The sequence below is a fragment of the Podarcis liolepis genome (assembly GCF_965112155.1).
Source record: "Podarcis liolepis genome assembly, chromosome: 9".
Taxonomy (NCBI): Eukaryota; Metazoa; Chordata; class Lepidosauria; order Squamata; family Lacertidae; genus Podarcis; species Podarcis liolepis.
The window spans coordinates 60855068-60872561 of record NC_139564.1 but is presented as its reverse complement, the minus strand read 5'-3'; the positions used below and the strand labels follow the sequence as shown (position 1 = coordinate 60872561).

Below are 17494 nucleotides of genomic sequence, written 5' to 3'. Positions count from 1 at the left end.
CTCACCATAAAGTCATTATATCGCTGTGAGCCTTACCCTGTCATTCATCAGGAGATCTTTTACAATGAAATTTGCAACTACGGATTTCATTGGTGATGCAAACTGGTCTGGTGCCAACATGGAAATGTGACCCAAAGAAACTAATGGTGTTATAAGTTGCTCTGGAACATCAGCATTCAAACTTCTACTTAGAGGCTGGAGGAGGAGAGAGAAGAATTATTGCACATTAATGTACTTCCAAAAGAAAAATACTAACTTGTATAGTTCTGTTACAAATATATATCTCAAGAAGACCCAAAATGCAGTACAAACTCAGTTTCTTACTCAATTTAATATACTGGTATGAACCAATATATTAAAAATCAAATACCTTAAGCACTCTACACCAAGAGAGCAACTTGTTCCCTATATCCCATCTTATTCTCAGAAGCGCTTTATGCTACACCATCTGCAATTCGGTAGGAGTTCATATCCAATGAGCTCCTTGGAGGAAGGTTATGATAAAGACATGGGATATGGTCCAATGTAATACAAGTGGGCATTTGCTCATACCATGGGGCTTCTCCTTCGTCTGTCCCCCCCACCTGAAAATCTGCTCTGGAATATTGAGGGAACCTCTGGAACAGATTGGAGGGTGCAGGGAGCTTCAGGGGGAGATTAAAGAAACTGGAAGTACAGTTGCACAAGCAGGCACACATCACTCGAGGTAAGCGAACAGTTTGGGAAGGCTCAATTCACAATCCATTTTGAATCTTACTTTTGCCCCTTGGGCATAAGTGTGGAGTTGGAGGTTAATCAGAGCAGTGTGTCATAAATATATATGTCGAGTTCCACTGTGACCTCTCACTGCTCAAGGAAGACATTGTATTACAGTGAATTGTAGCTTTTCTTGCCCCTTTAAAATGGGTGCAGGGGTCAAGATGGGAGTCATGTTGCAAATGGAGAATCATATGTTAACATACATACCAAGTTGTGTTATGGTTCCTCTTTCCTGCATCCTTTGGGAATGGTTATGGGGGCAACATTGCATTATAACATCTAGAGCTGTGTCCAGAACATGCACATTAAACTTCATTAAACCAAAGGCTTTGCTTGCTTGGCAAGCAGCTAAGTACAGTGGTCTGATAATTGTGATTCCATCCTTTCATGGCTTTTAAGAAGTCAGACAAACCTACCTCAAAAATCTGTGCAAGCTGAACTTCTTTATTTGAAAATATGGCATGTATACAGTGGACAGCTTGTTTTGCTTGGTGAGGTGTTCCTCTCTTTGCTTTCTGATGCAAAATAGGAATAAGGGTTCTGTACAGAGTTAGCACAAAAAAAATTATACCAAAAATAAATTCCTGTAATGTTTGCTGGAAGTCAGTGCAAGATTTTTTTGAAACATAGAGAACCACCAAATAAAATTAAATTAAGAGCACACATTCTTGGGTGGAAAGGTAGTTCAAATGCATTGGTCATTGACAACCCCCACCATCATCCACATGAAATGGGATGCTAGATTAAGAGAGATCCAAGCATGGCTCTTTTATCGTCTTAAGACATACATGAGCACCCAAGGTTCACCGTTCTCCCCAACCCAGCAAAAAACGTAACTACAAATCAAGGCAGTGGTTTTCAACCAGTGTGCCGTGACACCCTGGGGTGCCTTGAATGATGGTCAGGGGTGCCATGGGCAACACTGGCCTCTGTCCCTTTTTCTTTCCCTCCCTCCCTCCCTCCTCTGATGCCCTCTCAGCTTGCTTAAAGCCAAAGCCCTGGCTATAAGCTCCGCAGGTAAATGGTACCTCTGGAAGACATCTCTTTTGGGGAAAGATGGGCAGCTCAGAGACCAGGGGTGGCAGCAATGGCTGCCCAGAGGACTCCCAAGGAGAGAGGGGAGAGGAGGCTGAGGGAACACTCCACAGGGAGGATGTTTGAAACAGGGTGAGAGGCTGCCGTTTCTGAAGGCAAGGGGTGACATAACTGGGCTCCTGAGCCCCACAGGGGTGCCACAGAAAGAATGCAGTTGGTCAAGGGAGCCGTGGACTAAAAAAGGTTGAAAACCTCTGAATTAAGGGATGCAACAGTAATGGGCAATGAGGTTATACGTATTTGCACCAGCAAGAAAAAGATTGTCTAATATCAAAAAGCTGAAAGACAAGACAGTACCAAAAGCATTTATGGTATTTGAACAAATGCACTCACGATCGTATCTGGGGCAGATCAGTTTCTATTTTGTGCCCAGTGTTTCTGAATATTTGAATGGCTGCCTCTGCTACTTTATCATCTTCCATCCTGAGGCACTGCAGGAGAGATTCATACGTCTCTGCAGAGTGGAACGAGGTAGGATGCGTGAAAGACAGAACCTATGGACACATATCAAAACAAATTAGAAAAACATATTCATGAATGAATCCTGAATATCAGGGAGTAGGGAAGGGTATAAATCTAAATATAGATTCATTTCCCTTTGTGCTTGCCTCAAAGGAAGGGGTGGGAAACACTAAGATTATCTTGTGGAAGTCCCAATTCTTGACTTTCAGAGTTTATTATTTTTTAATAACATTTTTGTATTAGCATTTCAAATTTTACAAATTCTTTTAAACAACCCTCAGGATAAATCTCTCATATCGATTGACTTCCCATCCACACTTCCATGGTGTTCTTTTCTTATCTTATAAAGCTGCTATACTGCTTATATTTTACTCATTATATTTTGTCTAATTTTGTGTTGTGCCACGGCCGCCTTGACACCCATGAGAATTGTTCAGTGCCCCCAGGGCAGACATTTTGTCCCTCAAGCCCACAGCACTTTCTCAAAATTTGAACTGTGACCACTCATCCAAAAAAAGGCTGGCAACCCCTGATCTAATCCATCTACAGACAATGCAATTTATTGTGCTAATACCTAGGACAACATACATCTAAAATTCACTGCATTATGCAATGTACAAAGAGATTAAAAGGGATTGTAGCTGGCCCATTCCATAGGTTTCTTCAAGTGAATGTCAGCATTTGAAGAAAGGTTTTTAATGTCATGAAGCAGCACTGACTCTTCAAAAGAATACTGAAATGGACTGCAGTGTAGTGAATTTAGAAGTATTATGTCAGGGAACTGACATCGGAGCCAGAGGCGGAGGCAAGGCTCCCGAGTGATGCTGGAGAAGGGCCCAGCAGGGAGAGGGGCAGCTCATCAGCGGGGGAAGGAAATCAGCGTAACACCAGGGATAAAGGGGGGCAGATGGGGGAATCGGCGAGGGGGCTCCAGGACTCCTCGCCGGAGACCAGCGGGGAGAGCACAGGTCCTCCGCTACCCACACCCTCCCTGCGCAGAAGACTTCCGATCAGGGAGAGTAGGAGGAGACTTGGCGTCAAACAGCTTTTATGCTGGAAAAGGTTTAAGAAACGCCCACTGACGGATTCTGCTAGCGACTGAGACAGCCACGAAGTGAAGGGCTGTCCAGACAGAAAAGGTTTAACCAGGCAACCTAGCCAGGAGTTGGGGCAACTTACGCACGAGCAACCCCCTATTATTATTACATATTACTAAACAAGTAATTTTACAGACAGTACCTTGAGAAGTTCAAGCCCTGAACGAATAGCTGTATCGGGGCTTACACCCTCCTCTTCATCATCAGCTGTCCCTTCTATTGATTTATTCATCAGCTTTACTAATGCACTAAGAAAAAAATTGGGGGGGGGGAGCTTAAATGTATACTTACAGCTTACATATTATACACACATTCAATCTACTATTTCTTTGTAAAAAAAACACCATCTATGTAACCAAGTCAGTCTAATATTCCGGTTTTCTTCTGAATATTGCTTATTTTCACAATAATCTAGAATATTATTGAAATATTCTTATTTCAATAAAATTTTCAACATACCTTGACCTTTGTTTTTAAAAGCAAATTTTATTTTTTATTAATTGGTTTAAACTCATTCCTAACTACTTTGAAGTGTATACCGGTAAATCAGATTTTAAAAGAAACTCATATTAGCAACAGTAAAGAGCTGCCTTGCAAAAACACTAAGATGGGACAGCTGTCAGTCAAGCTTACCTGATGGCTTCTGAGTCAATGTGTACAGGGGCAATTCTTTCCAAAAGAAATTTTACCATCTCCAGGAAAGGATTGGTTGGCTGTTTAGGATTAGCAAGTTTCCGTGCAATCTCCCTCTGAATAAAAGAAAAGGATTAAGTTATGACAAATCTGCAGTAATTTTTGTACAAGCAATACTCCGAATGAGACAAACAAACAAACAAACAAAAACAAAAGCCACACTAGTTCCATAACTCACGGTACATTGCTGAAAATCAAATACTGCTAAACAGAGCTAAATTTCTTCTAGCCTTAATTAAATGTGTGAACTAGGTACAACCTTCAAGCATGAATGACTAATTTTTTGTGGGGGTTTCCCACCCCCCACTAATGGTTGGAAGAAGGGGCAAAAGTTATATTAAAGTATCACCCTTTTTGGACTATCTCTCAGCTTTCAGAACTTGGGAGAGAATGTCAGTGAATCCTCTGCTCCGGTGATGTGGTGATTATTGACAGGTCAGCCCAAAATAAAGTTACCTGTCCTCCATAAATTTCCTGTCCACAGCAAGACAGCAAGATTTTATCATGGTGGTTGACCTGGTATGTTACTAAGACACAAGTGACTGACCTTTATTTTAACTGTGCCACACCGGGGTATCCAGTGAAGCAGCAGCAGGCAGATAAAAGTACCGTACTTTTCCATGTATAAGACTAGGTTTTCTTACTTTAAAATAAGGTTAAAAATATGGGGGCATCTTATACACGGACAGTGCATATGCCCATTTTCTAAATTTGGGGTCCCCAAAAGTACGGGGTGTCTTATACACAGAAAAATACGGTACTTTCTTCTCACCAGAATAGGGGCCTTCTCAGGAGTGGAGGAAAAGCAAAGTGTGCACTTATTTAAACTATTGCTTATTTTAAACAGCAGTTTAATATTTTGTGTGAACCAAGCCAGTAAAACTTGCTTGTGGGCAAACATTTAGGAGTAACCCAGGCATGTGTATATACACTTCCTAAGGATTTTCCATTAACAGGAACATCCCTGACTTCTTGGCTCATCTTTCTGACCCTTCCTACCGTGACAAAGCCCCATATTTTTATTGTGGTATTCCTGTTCAGAAATGCATAAAAGAAACACAGCCTATCTATACTGGAAACAATAGTAAAAACCTGGTTCTTACCACACAGACATCTGCTTGCTTACAGGAGCAGGTAGGACTGATTAATAGTTCAAGCTGAGAACGAAGCTTCTCATCATCACCAAGAACCTGATTGAACTTTTTCACAAAGTCTTGTGCCTTCCCAGGATCAGGAAGATTTTCTATAGAATTGAAATTCAAAAAGGCAGTTTATAGTAGCAGCTTTAGTTGTACTGAAAAAAACAACAATGTAATACTCATCTACAGATCTTACTTGCTATGGTCATCAGCTTTCCAAACATAGCAGCACTGTTTGCTTCTGACTGAAAAGAGAAGTTCAGAATGAGCATTTATACAGAAAGTTTCGTATACCAGAGTTCCTTCTACTGTTGTAGAATCTCTCTTCTCTCCCCCCACCCCACTTTGGTAAATGGGTAAAGGTAAAGATAAAGGGACCCCTGACCATTAGGTCCAGTTGTGACAGACTCTGGGGTTGCAGCGCTCATCTCGCTTCAGGGTCATGTGGCCAGCATGACTAAGCCGCTTCTGGCAAACCAGAGCAACACATGGAAATGCCGTTTACATTCCCAGCAGAGCAGTACCTATTTATCTACTTGCACTTTGATGTGCTTTCAAACTGCTAGGTTGGCAGGAGCAGGGATCGAGCAATGGGAGCTCACCCCGTTGCGGGGATTCGAACCGCCAACCTTCTGATCGGCAAGTCCTAGGCACAGTGGTTTAAGCCACAGCGCCACCCGCGTCCCTTGGTAAATGGGTACAAGGTTACAAATACATGATCATCAAATAAAATAATAAACAAATAAATATTTAGCATTTTGCTATCCCATAAAAGCCAATTTCCAACAACAAAGCAGTCCTAACCTAAAAGCAGGCAGCAGTAGAATTTGATGGAGCAGCATAGTCACTACCACATGTACAGCCACCCTGGCCAGGGCTGGCATTCTGAGTGGGCACAAATTGGACTGAATGCTGTCGAGTGACTACAGTGAAACTGAATTGGGATCCAGTGAGTCCTAGGCCCGCTCAGCCTCTCTCTCTCCCGTTTTGGGCTTTCTGTGGACTACCACACGTAGGAATCATGCCAATGACAGGAATGGGAAGATCTACACCAGAGGAGTGGTACCAGCACAATAGTGTTGGGCTGCGCAGAAGAACACATTTGCTCTATCCCACTGCCCCCAAGCCAGCAGATCAGGAGTTTGGATTGCAGTGTAAATTACCAAAAAGAGATACTTTTGTCTTTTCATCAAAAAACCCCCCAAAAATGCTAGATATTATTTAGTAATGTATTATTCTGATTTATTCTATTAATTGTTGCTTCTAGTTTGTTCTTTCAGGAACATTAGAAAATTTTAATGCAAGAAGTCACTGATTGTAAAGGATTGACAACAAACATTTCTGAGCTAGAGTGGACCCCTTGCTTTAAAGTTCCATTAAGATACTGATTACTAAGTTCTGAACTAAGAAAAAGGTAGTATTAGAATTTGAAATTAAAAAATAAAATAAAAAAGAATTTGAAATTAAGTTTAAAACCATCATTTAATATATTAATTCTAAAATATATGCAGATGTGTTACAAAGCATTAAATGTAAAATGAGGCAATTAAGTTATTGTGAAAACCGTACAGTGGGTTGCTTGTGCAAATCTAGTAACTCCCGCACGTGACTCCTAAGCATGTTCTGGCATTTCCACATTTCATTCAGTGCCCTAAGCATAAAAGAAATGACAAATGTGTTAAAATCTGAAAAACCAGTGTGATTCTAAAAATACAACATTGAGTCCCAAGCTGACTGTTCTTCTATCACATTATCTCTTGTTGGCCCAATATCCTGCTCTCAATAACTTCTCCAGCGACAAGTCTGAACATATATTATGCCTTCCCACCTTTCAGTTGGTTTTTAATCAGTGTGTGCCTGCACGTGCAAGCACACACACACAAAATTCATTGAGCTCTTTATTCAACTAGTAATTTCAAAATACAGTGGTGCCCCACAAGACGAATGCCTCGCAAGATGGAAAACCCGCTAGACGAAAGGGTTTTCCATTTTTGAGCTGCTTCGCAAGACGATTTTCCCTATGGGCTTGCTTTGCAAGATGAAAACGTCTTGCGAGAGTTCCGATTTTTTTCCGCCCCCCCTTTTTCTAAGCCGCTAAGCCGCTAATAGCCTTTTAGCCGCTAAGCCTTTAATAGCCGCTAAGCCTTTAATAGCCGCTAAACCACTAATAGCGCTAATCCGCTAAGAGGGTTGCTTCGCAAGACAAAAAAACCGCTAGACGAAGAGACTCGCGGAACGGATTAATTTCGTCTTGCGAGGCACCACTGTACCATGTCTTAAAATCCAAATACAGAAGCTAACCTTGAATAAAATACAACTATTGACATGATACTAGCAGCGAACACTGGCTCTGTGCACTATGAACTATGAGGAAAACTGAGGTGATTCAGGGAAGGTCCTCACGTTTCTGAGTCGGTTTATGCTGTTAAGAATATATCATGACGTGGAACAGGAACTCCCTAAGCTTTTGTGCATTCTGTGGCCTTGACAGTCCAAAATGTACAACCAAGTATCTTTCCTTCTTTCTGACAAACAAACTCAAGCAGACTGGAGTACTGTCTAAGTAATAAGAGGAAGGGTGGTGGAGGAAAATGGGATAAATCTTCATTTTGTTGGCTAAGAGGACAACCCCCCCCCCAGGTGTATTCTAGGGATTTATGCTATTTTTCTACTACCCTCTTCCCTATGATTTCTACTGTATCTACTCCATATCGGTGAAATCTGCCCTTTTTCTTTGTTCTAAAAAATAATAATAAGCAAGCTACAGGAGCTTTCTGTCTATGATCAGGACAGGCTTAATCCACTCTGGAGGACCTGCTATGCTTGCAAATTTCATCCTCTTCTAAGAATAGAAAATAAAGTTAAAGTTGTGTTATGATCCCACTTAAGGGAGAGGGGGAGAGATTTAATTCTGTCCTGAATAATGAGTTCAATTGCAAAGACACAGAGAGCACCTGAAACAGATAGGGCTGCTTCCCAAAGCAACAGATATTGCTGCAAATTGAATCTTATGGCCAGTGTACACTCCTAGTAGACACCCAGTTCAGCAAATTGCTTAAACAAGTTTGCTCATCTTAACAGGTCAACTAATACGTAGTATTCTGAATAGTGAGGCATTTTGTTTTTGAATCTCCAACATATTGTGTGTTTAAAGCGACTGCTAAAGCGCGCTGAGAACTTCCCTGTGTAGGATACTCACTTAACAGCATTTGGGTCTAAGCTAGCATACAAATAATATAAGCACTTCATCCGCTCTTCTGTTTCCAAGTTATGTGGAACAAGATACTGAGCAAAGATTTTCTCCACCAATAATCTGCAAAGGAAAATAAGTTGACAGATTTTGTATTTTCCAAAATACTCATACTTTCAAATTATGAGCACAAGCCTATGCATACCAGGACATCATCCTCTCATTTCCACATTATCTGCTATCCCAAAACAAGCAGGTTTGGGTGGATCTCCCTTGGCAGTTCATCCAAAAACCTCTGTCAAGAGTTGGAGGAGCCTGCTGAATGGGGAGGGGCTGAGGGGGGTTGTCCACCAAAAACTGGGTGGAGTCACTTTCCGTAAGTATGAGCTCATGGAAGGAGCCTCTCCCAGTTTTCAGCAGCCCCTCTCCCCCACCATGATACAGCTCACTCTTTGATAAGAGTGAGGCCCTTGCAACCCTCAAGCAAGGATTTTCAGCAGTCTGACTGGTGGAGGAGGGGGGAAGATAGTCACCTTCTGGCAATCCCCTCCTACCAACACTTCTCAGGATCTAAACCAAATAAAATATTGCATCTGCTTGAAAGACTGTAGAATACCCCTTAAAGGTAAAGGTAAAGGGACCCCTGACCTTAAGTCCAGTCGTGGTCGACTCTGGGGTTATGGTGCTCATCTCGCTTTATTGGCCGAGGGAGCTGGTGTACAGCTTCCGGGTCATGTGGCCAGCATGACTAAGCCGCTTCTGGCAAACCAGAGCAGCGCCCGGGAACGCCGTTTACCTTCCCGCCGGAGCGGTACCTATTTATCTACTTGCACTTTGACATGCTTTTGAACTACTACGTTGACAGGAGCAGGGACCAAGCAATGGGAGCTCACCCCGTTGCGGGGATTCAAACAGCCGACCTTCTGATCAGCAAGTCCTAGGCTCTGTGGTTTAACCCACAGCGCCACCCATGTCCCTTAGAATACCCCTTACTATTATAAATTATAATATTAATATCAGTAATGGGAATCCTCATTATTAAGGTAAAGGGATTAACTAACCCCTGTAGTTCATCTGGAGAAAACAAATACACTTCTCTCACCTAATGGCAAATTCAACAGTGAGATGCCCTGAAAACATCTAAAAAAAGGACAAAGTAAAGAAGGCACACACTTTTCCTTTATGAAAATGCAGAATCAGCAGAAATTACCAAGAGTCTAAAATTCCATTTTTAAAAAGGAATCTTATGACAATGTATCACAAACATGCATTAGGGAAGAATGCTACTGTATCTAACCTTTGTTACATATCTTTAAGCACCAGGCACAAACATTCTTCTTCTCCCAGGCCTTTGGCTATTTAAACAATCTTATGGCCTTTTAAACCTACGGGGCAGGTAGTGTTTGTGTGTGCTACTATGTTATGTAATTTTGTGTTTTGATACTGTAAACTGCCCTGTGATCCGCAGATGAAGGGCAGTATAGAAATTCAATAAATAAATAACCAATCCCTCCCTGGATTATATAATTGTTTGTATACAGGCAAAATTAATCTATGCCGCATAGGAATGCCTGCACCAGGGTGTTTCTTGCAGCACGCTAGTATTCTGCAGTTCTCCCCTTGGAAACCATTTAGAACAATTATATTCTGTTGTTCTATCAAGATCCTGAAGATGGCCATCGGAAGAAAAACATACAACAGATGTGAAACACAATGGGTCATTTCAGACATCAATAATCCCTGCTTGCACAGTTTAATAACTGTGGCGTGCCTTAATGTCTCAACTGGGCGAACTATTTAGCACTAACCAGAGATTATTATCACCAAACTGGTTTTGATCCATGGTTCTGAAGCAACTCATGGTTAGTGATGACCATAGTTTGCTCAATTCAAGTATCCTGGCAAATTACCATCATCTCAAACCATAGGAGGAGTATGTAAGCCTATAGAGTTTACCAATTACCCAAACTATTGTTCAGCAATAGCTCCATGCTGGCCAAATTGAGCCATGGGAAATTTTATTTACGTTTCTTTGGAACAGCAGTTATTTTGGAGTACTTTTGCCACCAGTTAAAGGTTTATTTACCCTGGATTTCCCTGATCATTAGTAAGGGTCTTGGCTGCTCTTGGTTAATACTTTTGTGATGTTTTTACAGGCACTTTCATTGGATTTGTGCATTGTTTTACATTGTGATGTGATGTGTAATTCACTGTATTGAAAGAGAAATAGGTTTAGATAAATAAATTGGATATTGTGCCACTTGAGGAAATGGCTTAACACTGACTTACTTGTCATCAATGCTATTCTGATAATATATGTGCAAAAGTTTATCCTTTATCCAGCTCACTTTCTCTGCTGCATCTTTTCCAGCTTCGGCATGAAGACAATATTTCTTGTATAGCTGGGCAAGACCCATCATTGCTTCTTTTCTTACTCGCCACTTAAAAGGGGGAAAAAAGAAAGCATTTTTAGGTTTACAGGATTACATACTCTCTTTTTCTTATTTAATGAGTGCCCTTGATCTGTTCAAAGTGGGGTGGTTTGTAATTACCCTTTGGTGAATATTTTGGAACCTTTATTTTTTTAAAAAAACATTTTAATTGTTTTTCTTTCATCAGTCCCCCTATTTTTATCCCTGCCCTTGTTATGGATATAATAGTGGCTTCTAAGAGATTCTGGAGTTTTTTACTAGGTGAATGTGTTTAAATTTTCTTACTTTTCCTAATTCTAAACCAAATTTAAACAATGAATTTCTGTTTACTATCAGGTGACACAGCATATAAACTATTGTTTCATAATATCTGGCAAAACAGATTGTGATGCAGGATACTGTTTTTTGTATGTTATATGAGAAATGGGATTTTTGTGACTTTGCTAGATCACTGAAAACCCCCCAATATTTGTGGTTACAGAATCTCATGGATTATAATATGTTTGTGAAATGTTTTCTACCTCTGATATTATACACCACAACTTGGTAGCTTTAGTTCGAATTTCCCTGTATGTTTTCCAATGACTAGAATGTTTCTGAAATATCTAAAATGTAACTTACTATGGAAGAACCATCATTATGGTTTTTCCTCTTTTTCATAGCTTGCAGGACCATAGAAATCCAGAAACATTTTTCTTTCCCCAAAACAATAGCCAGACAAGAACACTATCCACAAAAGTAGCTCTGTTCAGTTTGATTACTTTGAAGAAAGCAGACAGGACTAGTACAATCTTTTGTCTAAAATGTCATTGTAAGTTTCTAAATAGTGAAATACTGAGAACAGAAACTGACATTTGACACCTTAAATGTCACAACAGGCCAGCAATCACTTTTACTTTGAAAACTGTCAATGTGGTGATAGTAAGAACAAGTCCTGATGTGATGCAGATAATATAGCATTTAGACAGGACGTGTTGCTGTTACACTTTTTCAGCATGCAGGATCACAGTCTCAGCCTGGAGTAAAAAGGGATTCTGAAAGTTGAATGAGCATTTCAGTAACTGGTTTTTGTCTGTTGTTGTGATGTGACGTGCAATGAAAAAAACTTAAAATATCCATACAACTTTGAAGCATGAAACTGCTAAATTTTCACAGTTTTATTCCGTTATAGGATTTCTGCTTCCACATGAGAATTCCCTTCACCCCCTGTAGTGCCTGGTAAAGCCCCAACACCTGCTCTGGAAGTTCCCCTGATCCTCTAGCGTAGATTCTGGGGGAACACAAGGGACTTCAGAGGAGAGGAAGGGGAGGTCCTATTGCACAAGCAGAAATCCACTCATGTGACACTGGTTGTCGCCCTATGAGTTTTAACATTATAGCATTCCTTTCATCTTACCCTCTTGTCCAGTGTTCTCTCTCTGACAAAGCCAAGTAACTGGTCATTGACTAAAGAGAGGTCCCTCTTGCCAGCCGTTATTATTGTAACAATGACATCATGTCGAATGGCTTCTTCTGGATCATGTGACCTAACCTTTAAGTACTCTAATACAAAAAGAAAACATTGTCAGTTTTATGCTTCTGGCTTGGTTTCAATCAAAGAACAACAAATTAGGAATACTAAATACCTATCCTTAGCCTACAATTGTAAACACAAGAGTTTAGGGAGAGATTAATATTATGACTTCAATTAGGAAAGCAACTGAACAGAGGAAAGTCATAGATTCCACTTAATGAAAGGCCTGCTGTGTTAAACTAAAAATTGCAAGCATATTAGAAATGATAAGCTACTCCATTTTGTATGTTGAGTCATGCAAAATATCAGAACCACCACACCAGCTCCAATTCTTATTTAAAATTTGCCTTGAACAATTCTTCTAATCCTTCAACTGATTAAAAGAATAATCAATTCAAACATTTATATATATTATAATTATGTTAGTATTTGTCATGCCACCATGTTATGTACATGAGCTATTATCTTCATGCTCTTCTGTCTAATGAATCTAATCTAGGAGATAAGAGATCTTACCAGTGAGGTCTTTTGCTAAATCTGGATGGTTCATTAAACAATGGCTTGCAAATTTCACGCTTTCTAATCTCACAGGAACATGGATATCATTAAATCTGGAGAAGGGGAAATTAATTTACAATTATAATAGACAAATAAACTTAGTATGTTTTCATAAACTCCATCATTTCAGAGTGCAACACATTATGACACGATAAGGCAAAGCAAACTCAAAACAAGTAGGACAAAAAGTATGGTAATCCTCTGAATAAAAATGCTATAAAATGCATATAAGGTTACATTGAAACAGCTAAATTTATTGTCATTCGCTTGAGCCCCTAGGGGAGAGCAGAACCTAACTAACTAGTTTACATAGTAGTGCTGAAGAACCTCTGCCCATTTTACTCAAACCACACCCATCCACCCTCACAGCTAATTTCCTATGTATGCCAGATGTGGCTGCAAAGAGGCAATCAGGAAGTTAAAATATGCTCCTGATTGTTCTTTGGCAAGCATGGCTTGCTACTGTCATTGATCAGCTTAAGTTTTCCATTTGCACGTGCAGTTTAAGCCCAATGGTCTTCAAAGGGATTTGCTTGTTGGTGCACCTCACCTTTAAAAGTTGGCCCGTAGCCACCTGTGCTATATATAACTATCAAAAACATAAATGCTACTACTTGTATTTAGTGCACATAGTTATTCCAAGGAAACTGTATACTGTAACAGCATATAAAGGCAGCAGGGAATACAGTGGTACCTTGGTTTAAGAACAGCCCTGTTTACGAACGATTCAGTTTACGAACTCCATAAAACCAGAAGTAGTGTCCCAGTTTGCAAATTTTACCTCGGTCTAAGAACGGAATCCAAACGATGGAAGGGCACTGGCGGCAGGAGGCCTCATTAAGGAAAGTGCGCCTTGGTTTAAGAATGGTTTCGGTTTAAGAATGGACTTCCGGAATGGATTAAGTTCATAAACTGAGGTACCACTGTATACTATTAGGCAAGACCTAAACTGAGCTTTGCTTCAAGATGTGAACTCCAGTCCTATCTGAAAATAGAAGTAGGTCTAACAATATGTAGCAGATAACTATGACCATATGAAAATCATTACAGATTTTTTTTTAAAGAGATGAATGGTAGGAAGAGAGCTGCTTTGAGAACAGAACAATTAAAAACACGTTTGTATGTTTTCTCACCGGCCAAGAAAGCACTGCCAAAGCGGACGGTTCTGCGTTGCGAGGTCAGAATCCTTAGAACCAAATAGCTTAGCTAAAAGGCGAACAACAGCTAAACGTTCCTCTCCATCGTTGCTCTACAGTTTGAAGACAACCAAAAACAGAATTGGAATTAGATACTATCAAAATGAAACAAATATACAAAAATCAAAGTCATGTTATTCATCTATTGGATTCTTGCCTTTTGAAAAACCAAAGCAATACAAACAAGTATTTCAGCTCACAGACTCCTATGAAGAGCTCTCTCTCTCTGTATTATGCAACGCCATTTTAAAGCCATAGAGCATGCAAAGCTACTGTTTCAGAAACATGAGCCAAAGTACCACTAAACAGGTGGATCTAGTTGCTTGGTTTTTTGGAACCTAAACTGTTGTTACAGCCTCATGCTGAGGACCTCCACATATGTTAATATTAAATAACTAATTTCACTTACCTTCAGTTTGAACTCAAGCTGTGGCATGACGGACAGCAATAAATTAGGATCAACAGCAAAAAGCTCCTGAATTAGATCAAATATATGCTCTGACAAGTCACTTACAGAAGACTTTCCTAGTACCAGGACCTGGTTAAAAAACTAGGAAAAAAAGATATTATTAATAAGGTGCTTTAAAAAAAAAAAAAGATGAATAGAGATCCACAAATTTTGGCTGGTTTTTGTAGGTAAGTATTTGTGCTTGTCACCAATCTTGTTTGTCCCACAAACTGAAGGAAGGGCAGGCAAAGCCCGATGTCTGAAATCAAGCAGAGCTTCAGGGGGACTCCGTAACAGTGAAATATGCCTCCAAAGCACATCACAAGGTGAGCTTCCACATTCTTGTACTATGGCAGGCTACAGGGTGGGGGGGGGCATGTTCAAGGACACAACAAAAGCCACTGAGATTGCCTGCCCAGGGCTGCAGGAAGGAACCGGAGTAGGTTGCAACAAATCCTACTTAAGCGCATTAATTTTAGGGCACAACTGCTTTGCAGATTCCAATGTTTAAAACCAGCTTTCAACTAAAAGCTCAGACTCTTACAGATTTCACTATCGGCATAAGCAGTGTTCCAGCAGGAGACATTCACATAATTCTATGCCCACATGAACATGACTCATTCTCTGTCTGTGCTTCATCAATATTATTTGCTGAGTGTCTTCTAATCAGGAACTTGCCTGGAAGCCTGTGGAAAGTAGCAATAGCCTACAAGCAACCAGGCAAAGCCCCATGTCAAATTCTCTGTCTCCTCCCAGGAGAAAAAAGTCCAATGTTCAGCCACCACAATGTTGCCCTGTTTCCCCCAATATGCAAATACAGCATATCAATACTAGCAACAGCACAATTCCATATGCTATATATCTGTCAACAACACGATTGTTGGATTTGTCTTCTCTGACTGAAATAAGGAAAGGGAGAACAGGATGTGCACTGAGAGTAGCAGAGCCACATTATCCACTGTGATTCCATAGCTGGGTAGACACAGAAGAGGACTGTGGCTGCTGTCCTAACTCAGAGAGAAAAGGGGAAAGGAAAAATCCTATTCTGATGGTTTAAATTGATTCAATCAAACAAAACAGTGATATATCAAAGCAGTTAAGAGGGTAGCAGTTAATACTATGTTGATGCATTTATTACTTACATTGGCAATGCATGGCTCAATGGTCTGGACCGTCCTTTTCAACAGGACTTTTGAAAGATCAAATGCCTGTTTATTAAGGTTCTAGAATACAGATGGGGGAAATTAAGAGGAAAAAATCCAGCTATTTGTTAGTGAGCAGCATAAAATAGTATTATTCATTCTACAAAAATGGATCAGTTTGAGCAGAAAATAAACCAAAGGTTCTAAAAACTCCCTCTTAGACGAATGTCTTATACATACTTCTAATTAGCTAAAATATGTCACTTAAAGTTTTATATAGCAACTTATCTTTAAAGAAAACATTTTAAATGTGAAAGGCACTATATAATGGGCATATAGCTCATAATATTAATCTTATTAAGGTTAATATTTGCCTTGATGCCGAAATAAAAAATACATAAATGACTGGTGTAAGGGAGAACAGATATATATCCCATATAAAGCAAGGCAGGGGTTCTGTTGGTACAAATTCTTTCTCCCAGAATGGAGTGATCCTCACATTCACATACGCCTTCACTTCCCCTGCCCCGCTTTTTTTTATATACTCAAAATAGTCTTAAATCCATTATCTGAACATTCAATTAGAGAACAATATGACACATTTTCTAATTCATATCTTTGAATTGAAGCAATTGTTTTATCTAGTCTGGCAACCCTATTGATTCACAAGTTGTCAAGTGCACACACCCAAGATTAAAACATGGCAAATTTCTAGGACAGCTGTTTCCAAGCTGCCCACTAGATGTTGTGAACTACATCTCCCACCATCCCAGTTTAATTAGGCATGATAGGAAGGTGGTGGGAATTGCAGTCCAAACCATCTGGAGGGCACTAGGTTGGAGAAAACTGCCTTCTTCTTTACCTAGCTTCCCATTTAATGACTTCCCCTGTTCTGTTCCCATGAAGCCAAGCACTACCCAGCACCTAACTGAATCTTGAACAGATTTGTTGGGTCCCAGGAGAGATGCTGTATGCAGCCTACAGGAAGAAAAGCAGAGGGCAGACATACCTTGGGCTTCTCCAAATCAGCACACTATAATTGCTCAGCCCCAGCATCTCTCCTATGAATCAACTGAGTACCTCTACATCCAGAATTGAGGAAGCAGCAACAAGGTATATGCACAGAGGGAACAAGGAAAGACAAAGAAGGGAGGGAACAAGCAACTTTTGCAGTTCTCTGGACAAAACATTGAAATGGACACAGAAGTAAAGCTATGCTACTGAAGCACGAGTGGGGAGAGGGTTGTTGTTGTTTTTTACTTTGCAAACCTTGTGGGCAGGGATGAGGTTGATAAGAATTGAGTCCAATAGTTCTTGAGTAACTCCATCTCCTTCCATGATGATAGAACTCATCAAATCTAGCATGTGCATTTGTACTTTCTGGTTGTGGCTATTGCTAAATATAACATCAAAATTAGAATACATTGATTTAGCAGTATCAATATAACCAACTAATAACAGATCCTTGTTACTAAATGACACAATTAAATCTCACATCCTTTAACATATATCTGTTAATAAAAGCAATTAGGTCATTGTAACTGACATTTTCCTCTTGAGTCACAATTGGTCACATGATGACCTCTCCCTGACCAATATACCATGCTGGGAAGTATCTTGGATGGAGATTACACCACACTAATTATTCCTCTGTATATTCTGTTAAATCACACTGCCTCAATACAGCTTTGTATACTTTTACAGTCTTGTCACCTTTAATGGCAACATTAATTCATTATCTAAATCTTATTTTTATAATGAGGTGAGGAG

The 17494-nt window shown here is 40.0% G+C and overlaps 1 protein-coding gene across 1 annotated transcript in view; it reads right to left on the bottom strand.

The window, feature by feature from the left end:
* PDS5A (PDS5 cohesin associated factor A) overlaps window positions 1-17494 on the bottom strand; it is a 58633-nt gene that overhangs the window by 20120 nt on the left and 21019 nt on the right. The window contains 16 exon segments of the mRNA XM_083459743.1: window positions 37-195; window positions 1176-1299; window positions 2188-2348; window positions 3556-3661; window positions 4047-4162; window positions 5210-5349; window positions 5442-5490; window positions 6815-6896; window positions 8445-8558; window positions 10725-10876; window positions 12264-12409; window positions 12897-12991; window positions 14072-14187; window positions 14544-14684; window positions 15725-15805; window positions 16994-17120. Coding sequence (XP_083315869.1) covers window positions 37-195; window positions 1176-1299; window positions 2188-2348; window positions 3556-3661; window positions 4047-4162; window positions 5210-5349; window positions 5442-5490; window positions 6815-6896; window positions 8445-8558; window positions 10725-10876; window positions 12264-12409; window positions 12897-12991; window positions 14072-14187; window positions 14544-14684; window positions 15725-15805; window positions 16994-17120 — 1909 coding nt within the window.